The sequence below is a fragment of the Poecilia reticulata genome, linkage group LG19, assembly GCF_000633615.1.
Source record: "Poecilia reticulata strain Guanapo linkage group LG19, Guppy_female_1.0+MT, whole genome shotgun sequence".
In the NCBI taxonomy this organism is placed as follows: Eukaryota; Metazoa; Chordata; class Actinopteri; order Cyprinodontiformes; family Poeciliidae; genus Poecilia; species Poecilia reticulata.
Genome location: NC_024349.1, coordinates 9,159,611 through 9,171,121, shown reverse-complemented (window position 1 = coordinate 9,171,121; position 11,511 = coordinate 9,159,611). Strand labels below are relative to the sequence as shown.

Sequence of the window (11,511 nt, the reverse complement as noted above, 5' to 3'; positions counted from 1 at the left end):
TATATATATATTCTGTGTGAAGGTTAACAACAGCTGAGCATCGAGTGTCTTTCAGATACGTAGGTCACGCTGTGTGGTACAGGTGTTTCCTTAGAACTATCTGTTGATGATCTTTGACATGATCTGTTGTGTCACTGAGGAATGATCAGAATTTACCTGTGTGCAGCGACAGGCGTGACAAACACAACAACCTTCACCTCTCCAACCTGGTGCTGGTGCACATCACAAATTCACTAAGACATTTGCTTCAGGGCGATTAGACGAGGTTCTAGTTCAACCTAGCATGATATTTATGAAGTACTAATGTGTAAAAGTGTAGTACGTGTAATTGAGGTGCATTCCGCCTGTATTTGTGTTTATTTAACAGATGAAAGAAAGTTGCAGCTCTTGTTCATCAGCAAATGCTTTCGAATTTCTTTCATGGCGTCAAGTTTCTCATTTAGATTTCTCTGTTAGGCAAGGCAGGTTTGTTTGAAAAGCACTTTTCAGCAACAATCAAAGGCAAATTGTTTGGTTCTGGGGTTGCAGAGACTAGAGCTAGAAGACCTGAAGGGTCTGGAAGGTTGATTCAGGGATTTTAATGTATTTTGGTGGTAAAACATTCAGTGATTTATGAACTAATAAAAGTATTTTAAAGTCTTTTCTCTGAGCTACGGGGAGCCGGTGTAACGACACTAAAACTGGTGTGATGTTCTCTAACTTCTTGGCTTTAGTCAGAAAGCCAGCAGCAGCGCAGTGGATCAGCTGCTGCTGGAGGATTCGTTAGTTAGACCTGTGTGTTACAGTAATCAATGTGAATAAATATTATGTTTGAATTTCTAAAGATCTTGCTGAGACATTAGTCCTTTAATCCTGGAAATGTTCTTCAGGTGATAAAAGACCAACTTTTCTAACCATCTTTATGTGCCTCTGAAGGTTCAAGTCTGAGTTTGTCAGGTTTGAGGGCTGGTCAGAAGTTTGTAGCTGTCACACCTGAAGCTCTACAGTCGTGTTCGCTCCTCCTTTGGTTAAATTGATGCTGCATCCATGCATCAATTTGTTCTCAGGGTCTTTTCAATGTTTTGATTGGTTCATAGTCACATAGTGACATTGTAATGCATAACTGTGCATCATCTGCTTAAATAAGGAAATTTATATTGCTGTATTTAATAACCTGAGTTACACTGTAAAACATTTGAGCCGCATTTAGTTGTGCCTACTGTCTTCCACTCTTCAAGTCAAATAAATTTAGCGAGTTTTAGATTTTGAACCAAAGTGTGTGCGTTTGTGAAAGATAAACTTGCAGTAGTACATTGACAGTGTGAGTTTGTTTTCAAAGCAGGAACCTTTTCCATGAATCAGGGAAGTTCTCTTTCACCCCCATCAACAGCACCGCATGGCAAAAATCGAACAGGTTGGAAATTTATTGTGGCGATGCAACGGTGGGGCAGGTGTCAGCAGTTTTCACACGCTTTAAGAGAGTGTGTGTTGTGTTTGCTAACCTCTCCGGGGTGTAACCCATATCTGTAAGCAGATGTTGGTTGAATGGATGGAAATTTACTACACAAATAGACCCTGATAGGGAACCACTTTCAACTTTTCCACAGCAGTAATTTAAAGTTAAACACAGAAGTGATTTGTCTTATTGTTTGCAAATACAACATTCAAACGCAGCAGCGAGCACAGACCCAGTTAGAGTACAGGAAGGAAACACACTGGAGTGCAATGTTTGTAGCACTTTAGATCTGCTTCATTTCAGACAGAAAAAATAAAAAACAATAAAAGAAAAATACAAAACTTTAACATTGACAAAAAAAAATCTGAAAAAATCTTTTGCACGAGTTAATTAATCCAAAATACCTGTGAATTTTGATACCACCTGTTACAATGTGTGTGTTCACAAACACTGCATGTTGCTTTAAGCATACACAGATTTTTTTTATTGCTGTGATAATTTATTCAATTCATGTTGCTAAATAGGAAGCTCGCCTTCCTCTTTAGGAAACTTGCAGGTTTTCTCCATACATATGTCAGAATCACTGACAGAAATAATAAGGTTTACTCTCATTTTCACCCCAACAGGAAGTTACAATTGGTGCAATTTAGCCTAAATACATTCCTGTTGCCTACTTTACTTAAATCTTAAACCATAACTGCTCTTTAAAAACGTTTTATGCTTTCACTGTTTATTTTATTTTGACTCTGTGGAAGTAAAAAAGTGTCCAGCGTTGCCGGTGGGCCATCCAGTGTCTCAGAGGTTCCTGTAATTGCTAAGTTTCCAAAGCAGCAACACGGCAGCAGCCCTCATAACGCCAAAGCAATATAAAAGCTTCTGGGAAATTAAGTTCCTGGGGAAAGAGTTCAGCTTGGCCCAGTCAAATCACCTTTGACTGGGCGATTTAGACCCGACAAAAACAATGCGCACAAAATTCATTTTGTGCTCTTATTGTACCAAAAAACCCTAAAAAATCAGACAGATAGTGAGAGGTTCTGATTACATTTTTGAATATTTGCAATTATATGCCTGATTGTTCATTTTACACTGAGAACTCCATCAAAACAAGCATTTCAAGTTCCTCTGTGTGAATCTCAGAGGATTTCATTCATAACAGCCCTTTATCCAAATATTATTAACCTAAAAACAAGTAAATTCAGACGATTATTAAGCTGCGAACCTTAATAAAGAAACAGAGATAAGAAAATATAATCAGAAGTTGTGCAAGACGAACAAAATCTAACTACCATATTTCAAATTGCAATAATTTAAAAACAGAATAAACTAATGCATAATTGGTTGAATACATTTTAAAACATCTACAATATATTAGAAGAACTAGATTTGGAAATCAGAAGACGGCGCCTCAGTTTTAATCTTCTAACCTTCTAAATTCGTTTGTCTGGATCAGATATCATAATGTGAAAGAAAATCTCCATTTGCTGACTAATGGTGTTGAATACCAATCTCTACCAAAGTGGCTGATATTTAAGCATTTTTGTCTATTTTTATCCTACAAACACAAATATGTGAAACACAACCGAGATGGGAGAGTGCTCCTGTCTTAGGGTTGCCAAATCCTGCAAGTAAACCCTTTAATTCAAGAAAGAAAACTGTATGATGGTGGAAAGGAGTCCCGTGTATGCTCCAGTGTAGAGAAAACAGCCCACATTAGTTAATTATATACAGAAATCAACCCATTAATTATCAGCATAACGGCAACCAGCAGCAGACAGTCGTTCCTCAGAGACGATCTGTTGAAGGCACAGCTGCATTCCTTTGGCTTCCCAGGATTCTGCGGCGCAGCCGTCGGAGGAGGACCCGGACACCGCAGCCAGTCCATCCCGGTGGCCTTCGGAGAGACATACTCCTGGTTTATTCCTCCGTCCTTCATCACCCAGTAGAAGTCGCCCTCAAAGAAGTAAGCGTCTCCTGAAGAACGACAACCAGAGAACAGCTGCATTTCACTGCTCCGTCTCCACCGTTCTGTTTTCTCTGCAGCTGTGATGATTCTCTGCACCAGGAGCATCAAACTCTGTCATTTTTAGGCCAAATCAAGACCATGAAGGCTCTTAAAGGGCCAGTTGTTTGAGAATGTAATGCTAAAACCTGGGAACAAATTTTTTAAATATTAATAAATTCTTAAAATTACATTTGTTTTTTTATACATCAATAAGACCCTCCAGGGTTTTGTGACTATTTGCAATAAAAATCTGACATTTGTGGAACTAATTTAGAAGCATTTGCAATAATTGCACATATGTATAACAGTAAATGCAAAGTTTTATTACTCACTGTCATGGACTATGAGTAATAAAACGTGGACAGTAAGAAAGTCAGCATCACTTAAACCCGATGTTTTTCACCATTTTTGTCAAAAAAATCTACAATAAACTCACAATTATACATTAGCACAGAAAAGTGTGAGGATTTGTTGATTTTGCATGAATTTCCACAAAAATTCAATTTTAACTGAAAGGGTGAATAATCGTTTTTATTAAATACACAAAAAACTAACAATAACAAAACACCAACACTAATTGGTAATACTATATGATACTCCCATGTTTATATGGTGATTTGAACAGTTTTATGTTTGGACATTGTGTAAGTTCAATGGTTCTGTAGTTTGATTCCATTTACTGATTTCCATTAGTTCATCCAGGGAAACTCCTGTTAGTTTATACATGTTGCTTTCTTCTGTTATTTTGTTTGTATTTCCTCTAATTCCTGTAAAGCACTTTGAATTGCTTTGTTGCTGAAAATGTGCTGTATAAATAAAATTACCTTACCAAAAGTTTTGGTAACATTTTATTTGAAGGGCTGTGCATAAGTCATCATAAACATAAAACACCTGTTATGAACATGAAGGAGTCTTCATGAATGTTTACAACTGTTGTCATGAGTTGTCATTTGGTAAATAATGACACTTTTAATGCAAAGTTGCACTAAACGTTGCATTAAAAGTCCATTAAAAGTGTAAACTTTGCAATATTTTGACAATAATGACCCCTTTAATGCAAAGTTCTATTAAAAGTTGCATTAAATATCCATTAAGTGTCAACTTGCATTAAAAATGTGATTATTTACAGAATGACACTTCATGACAACAATCCTAAACATTCATGATTCATGTTTATGACAGAGTCGTGTCAGTCTTACTCACACCCCGTCAAATAAAGTGTTACCAAAGTTTCTTTTACAGTAGTTCTGCATTTTCATATTTTAAACTGTGATTCCCCCCATAGCTTGTATCTTATATCTTAAACCATTTTTGAATGTTTTTTGTTAATGGCTTATTTTTTTATAAAGAACTAGAGCTGTCTGCTGTCCAGCGTTGACTACATTCTACATATGAAAACACATAGTTTGGTTTGTCTACCTAGAGCTTCTGTTACTCGACTGGGATTGTTGTTACCTTCACCCCAGGTGATGACATCATCCATGTGGGATGGCATTCCCGTCCAGACGTCGTTGCCCCGTGGGTAGCCGGGGTCTGGCTCCTGGTTGCCTGTTCTTTGGCTTTCATCAAACCTCCAAAACTGACCCCCGCTGAACAGGTACGTCTTCCCGTTGTGGGCCCAGACGAAGGCGGCGTCCACCCGGTCCACCGCGGCGCCGCTCGGCGTCGTCATTCTCCAGTCGGACAGGGGCCGAGGGTAACCGCTCATCACCTTTGTGTCGCTGAAGACCCAGTACTGCGAGCCTGAACACATCAAAGTGGTTCAAAACATTTGGTGGATATCTGCTTTGATATGATGCCTCGCAAAAAATATTCATGCCCCTTGATTTTTTACATATTCTTTAACATGATCTCAAACTTTAATGCTTTTTAATGGGACATAAGAGCTTGTTTTAAGTAAAAAAAAAAAAAAGTCTTAATATTGACGAAAAAATACGAATTCAACTGGCAGATTATTTTACTTACAATATGGAAAAAATACCTTATTAAGTTTCTTTTCATTTACTTAAAACAAGCTCTTGTATGGTAGTTTTGACTTATTTTAAGATATTTGCAATAGAAAGTAGACCAAAAATACTTGATAAGATTTTGTTTTCTTTCAGTGAAGAAAATGTTATTTATATTCAAGTAAAACTACTTTGTTAGTTTTTGTGTTTTTGCGGTGTTGGTTTGGGTTCTCTTTGCTCCCTCAATAAAAGTTTGAGCAAACTGCTGCATGTTGTTTTAAAAAGGAGCAAACATGTGAGATGAATTAGCCAGGATTACACTTTCTACTGTAAAACAGAGCTACTGATTAATCTGTATTACCGATGAAGAAGATGATTTTGCTGTCGCTTTTTCTCTCATAAACGGCGTCGACTTTGTTTGTTCCTGTCGGAAGGCCAATCCAAAAGTTGGTGATTACAGCCGGCCTTAAGGACACCAAAGAGCCGTCTCGCTTAGTTCTCCAGAAATGTGCACCTATTAACAAAGAACAGGGTTAAATCATGACAACAATTTTTATTTTTAATTGTTAAACTTTTACTCATGTGTTTCTTCTTACCTCTAAAAAAGAAAACCTCTCCTCTAATGTTTGCTACTGCATCAAAGCTTCCCTGGCATCGCTCATCGGATGAAGGCTCAGGGCTAAACAGGAGAGATTTTAAATGCAGTTACAGGAAAATACCACCAGAGGGCAGAACAAGACTAAATGTGACCACAGCGAGGCTTACAGTTTACTGACACTCATAATAATCTGAATAAATATCATTATTTTAATATATTTTTTCAGTGGACACATATTAAAACATTTCAATTATGAATCACAACAAAAAGCAAGACGAGTTTCATTGTTTTGTTGAGTTTCCATAATCTCCATGGAGGCCAAAAATATACATACACCCTGACTAATGTTTGATTAAATCTGTTTTAATACATTTTGCAGCCATCAACAAGCTTTGTGTGTTTGTGCGTGCGTGTGTGGACGATTTTCCTGACACATACTACGTTGTGGGGACCAATTGCTCCTTGCCTGGTCGAAGCCTGGCCCCCACAAGGGGAAACCCCGTTTTTGGGTCAGGGGTTAGAGTTAGGACTAAGGTGTGAATTGAGTTTTGGTTAGGGTTAGGAAAAGGGTAACAGTAAGGTTTAGGCTGTAGAAATGAATGGAAGTCAATGGAAAGTCCCCACAAAGATAGCCACACAAACGTGTGTGTGTGTGTGTGTGTGTGTGTGTGTGTGTGTGTGTGTGTGTGTGTGTGTGTGTGTGTGGGTGTGTGTATCTGAACAAGTAGAGGCCTATTATTAATTCTCATTCATTTCAATTCAGTTCAATTTACTTATATGGAGCCAATACATAACAAATGTCATCTTGAGGTGCTTTACCAAAAAAAAAAAAATGAAAAAGAAAGAATTTAAATTTAATCACATGTACATGTATGACATTTTATTGTGTGGAAAATTGCCTTTGCTCATTGTAACACCTTGAGCACTAACAGGATGAGTTAATTTCCTTTCTACTTGCAGCTAGATGGCCACAGATTCAGACATGAATATAAAAATAATGCTTTGAACTATTTGTTAGAAGAAACCTGGCATTCAGATTTTGCATACTTGATGTACTTTGCCTTGTTGACAAGTAAAACACTCAGAGACTCTCTAACTCTTCTGATTTCTGTCTTGGTTGCTCTTTTTAAATCTTCAATCTTCCTAACACTGACACTGTGCATGTTTAATAGAGACAAGGTGAAGGAGGCCAATGCTAGGATGCTTTATGTATTCCAAAACCAGTTTGGATTATTCTCAATGTTTCATCCTTTTGATTCCTGACAGTCAGACTGGATCAACTAGCAAATAAAAAATAAAATCATCCTCCAACATCTACCCAAATTTACAAACTTCATGTCTTCTGAAGGAGAGTTCAAGGTCAGGGAAGACAAAGTTTGGCCACAATGACAAGACAAACGTTTGGAGGAATCGACACAATGCTTTCAACAAACCAACCCTGTAGAAACTAACAATCATAGTCATATTAGCATTGTGCTAGCAGGTTTGAATCCTGGGCTCACTTGCAACTGTAATCCTTTACCTTACTTGAGAAAAGCAATCAGACTGTTTCATATGCATCGATATGAAAATCTGGGTCGATAACGATAATATTATTTTTGCCATTTTGCTGATAACCGATATTTACAGATATTGTATGTATTACATACAGCTCTGGAAAAAATTAAGAGACCACTGCAAAATGGTCAGTTTCTCTGATTTTACTCTTCATAGGTTTATGTTTGAGTAAAATGAACATTGTTCTTTTATTCTACTGACAACATGTCTCTGAAATTCAAAGCAAAAATGTAGTATTTACAGTATCAGCAGAAAATGAGAAACGGTCAAAATAATAAAAAAGATGCAGAGCTTTCAGACCTGAAATAATGCAAAGAAAACAAGTTCATGTTCATTTCTTTTGACATCTTTAAGAAAAGTTTTTCTGCTTCAGTTGAATTCCCCACAGTCCTGCACTGCATCATATTCTGCCTTCAGAAACAAATCGTAAAAAGACAGAAATAAATAGTTTTTTTTATTATTAATATGTTAAAAAAGGAATAATACAGGCTGATCCATCGTACATCTCTAGTTAATACCCTTCACTGGTCCTGAACCAGGAAACCAACCAGTTTAAATCAGTTCTACCAATTCTTAGAGAAAAGTGGCCAAATATCTGAACAGAATAATGTCAGGACCTTGTTGGTTGTTTCCATAAACATGTGGTTCCTCAGAAAGTTTCTGTCACTGAGTCTGTATTTTCACTGAAATAGAACAGTTCCAATGAATCATGAAATCCCCCGTTTACGCATTTGAAACGTCAACGATGGCTGTATTTAAGCAGAACAGAATTAGAAGTTGTGGTAAAGGCTGTGAACTCACAGCCTTGTTGATCTCGGGGGAAGAGGAGTCGGAAAGAGCGGTGGGTCAGGATTAACTCCACCTGGTTGTGTGTCGTCTCTCGCGCCTGAAACACAGAATCGTGACTTTAAATAGGAACTGAAAGCTGATGACAGCATGAGAAACATGGTGGAGGAAGCGACGTTCTTTGGAAATGTGGGTCTCTGAAGATTTTTCTCATATTATAAGTGAAATAATCTGCCAGTCCTGGTACTTTTTCATCAATATTCATGAATTATTTCCTTAAAACAAGCTGCTATATCTTGCTGAAAAGTTACTTGTAAGCTGGTTTTGTCTTATTTCAAGTGTAATAAGACATTTACACTAGAAACAAGGCAAAAATACTTAGTAAGATTTTGTTCAATTTTAAAAAATTTTTACAGGAAAAGGCCCTAAAGTTATTTAAATCAAGTGCTTATTATAATTACATAAAAAAGAAATAAATCCACTTAATTTATTTCACTAACGTCAACATTGTAATTCACTATACACCCAAAAATTCACTGGTCTTTAATTGAGGGTTATAAACTTTGACCAGAGTCGAGTTATATTCGCTGATCTTTTTCAGTTAAATACAATGTTGTAGTTTACAGAGCAGAGCCTGCCGGTGCCACTGACCGTACAGCTGCTGGATGGCCAGCCTGTCGTCCAGATCCAGCTTGTACTGGGAGACGTCTCCCACCGGACCCTGGTAATACGGCCTCATGATGGACGGATCCGAGGAGGAATGAGAGAGGCCGAGAGCGTGGCCAAACTCGTGAACCGCCACGGTGAACAGGTCTGTGGTGCTGCCGCCACCTGTGGAAGTGGGAACATCAGCAAAAACCTGCTGTGCACTGCAAAAACACCAAATCTGGTCTATTTTCCTCTGCAATTGTCTCAGTAAGGTTGATATAAGACAAAACTAACTTACAAATAACTTTTTATTCAGATATAAGAGCATGTTTCCAGTAAATAATCCCTTAATATTGATTAAAAAATATACTGGTTTCATTAATTTTGTAAGTGGCAGACTATTTCATTTATAATAAGACATTTTCCCCATATTAAACTGTAAGTGAAATAATCTGCCAATGGAACTAGAACTGGGTTGATAGGTAACGGCTGGCCTTGGCTGGGGTTGCTAGGTGACGGACTGACCTTGTCTGGGGTTGCTAGGTGACGGCGCCAGTGGAACTAGAACTATTTCATCAATACTAAGGAATTATTTACTTAAAACAAGCTCCTATCTCTTGCTGAAAAGTCACTTGTAAGTTAGTTTTGTCTTCTTTAAATTGCTCTAAGATATTTGCAGTAGAAACTAGACCAAAAATACTTTGTAAGATTTTGTGTTTTTACAGTGCTGTTTCATATTCATGTCGCTGTTCTTGTAAATTTGTACCTCCGTAGCTCCAGGTCTCATGGTCATCAAAGTGTGTGTCGCCGCTGACTTCGTCCACGCCAGGAAAGAAGGCGTGGGCCAGGGTGCCGCCCTGCCCGTCGAACGGATACCCGTCGTTATGGAGCATGGAGGCAAAAGAAACTCTGATGTCCCCTCCGGCCTCGCCGTCGCCCGGCAGCTGTCTGAAGTTCAGCGGAGTGGCGTCGCTCCAGGCCTTCAAGGCGAAAGCCAGGAGAGTTTTCACCTGTTCAGGCCTAGCGGAGAATCTTGATGGGAAACTATGGACGCTGCAAATAAGAAAAAAGAAGTTTATTAAAACAAATATACAACTACACTTCAAAACCAGAAAAAAGTATTTTTTGACCTAATTAGTAGTGCAGATATTTTAATACACTTGAAGACAAAATAATTTTTCAAGTAACTTTTCAGTAAGACATAGGAGCTTGTTTTAGGGCAATAATTCATAAATATTGATAGAAGAAGTAGTTATAAGTAATCTGAACCAAGACATTTTTCCCAATATAATATCTTATTATAATGATTCCCATAATATTAGAAGCTACAATATGGGAAACATGCATTGTTTCACTGTCAGATTATTTCATGTACTTTATTGACTTAAAACTAACTCCTACTTCTTGCTTTTATAATATTTGAAATATGCTTTTTATAAGGAAATAGTCTGCTAATGGAACCAATAAATTTTCATCAATATTGTTTACTTCACATAAGCTTGTATACTTAGCTGAAAAGCTACTGGTAAGTTAGTTTAGTCTCATTTCAAGTATGAAACATAGATATTTACACTAGAGACTAGACCAAAATACTTGGTAAGATTTTCTGTTTTTGCAGTGCGTTTTAAGTTGTTTCTTGATTCTATAAATTAGACAGTAATAAGTGAAAATGGAGAAATTGGAAAATATTTGCGATTAATCAAAACTACTTTATAATTTAACAAGAACGCTTTCAGATAGAGTAGGGTTTTCAAATGTATTTACTTTTAATACCAAAATGAGTTTGATATGAAACATCAAAGAGTTAAAAATAAATATGTGGTTCACCTGATATTAAGATCTATAAATATGACTGATGAGAAGCTGTGAAACTCTGCGGTTAAAGAAATGACCATGATTCATGCAGCTGCGTGTTAAACCTAAAACCAGCATGACAGGAAACCCACCTCCATGTGAGGTCTGTCTTGTGCCACTTCAGGCCTGACAGAGCGTATCTCTTCCTCCTCCTTCTCCTCCTCCTCATCTCCTCGCCTCCAACGATGTCTGGGAGCGAGCATCGCGGCGTGGACATGAGCTTCAGCGTTTCGCTGTCTGGAGCAAAAGTTCGATATCATGTGTTAAAACTGACTGGACAAAAGGAGAACTTGGACAACGCTGGGCTTCCCACTCGATATGATGTAAGAGCCACAAAACCTCAGTGAGTTTTAATGGGATTTTGTGTTGTGTAATTTAAATTTAAAATGTTTATTTTAAAAATAAAAGTCTGAAAAATGTAGCTTGCACTTGCAGAAAATTGCATAAATTCATCTTTACAGTTCAGGCGGATTCTATCAAAAGCATCTGTTGTCACAGATCTTCAATTATATTCAGGTATGGGCTTTGACTAGAGGTGTGCCGATCGATCGGCCACCGATCATAATCGGCTCATTTCCGTGAAAAAGTGCATGATCGGTGATCGCCGATCACGGTCTCTTGTTGCCAATCACACAAACCGATCACCTGCATCTCATTTCGCAGCCTGCCTGTGCAGCTGGTCTCC

At 37.7% G+C, this 11,511-nt stretch overlaps 1 protein-coding gene across 1 annotated transcript in view; it reads right to left on the bottom strand.

Annotated features, from left to right (window-relative positions):
• Positions 1-1,578: 1,578 nt before the first annotated feature.
• Positions 1,579-11,511, bottom strand: part of mmp25b (matrix metallopeptidase 25b) — a 16,550-nt gene continuing 6,617 nt past the window's right edge. The window contains exons 3-10 of the mRNA XM_008437575.2: positions 10,919-11,063; positions 9,739-10,025; positions 8,976-9,155; positions 8,340-8,424; positions 5,980-6,062; positions 5,745-5,897; positions 4,893-5,180; positions 1,579-3,406 (exon numbers count right to left, since the gene is read on the bottom strand). Coding sequence (XP_008435797.1) covers positions 3,150-3,406; positions 4,893-5,180; positions 5,745-5,897; positions 5,980-6,062; positions 8,340-8,424; positions 8,976-9,155; positions 9,739-10,025; positions 10,919-11,063 — 1,478 coding nt within the window. The 3' untranslated portion in view covers positions 1,579-3,149. The remainder of the gene's footprint in view (positions 3,407-4,892; positions 5,181-5,744; positions 5,898-5,979; positions 6,063-8,339; positions 8,425-8,975; positions 9,156-9,738; positions 10,026-10,918; positions 11,064-11,511) is intronic.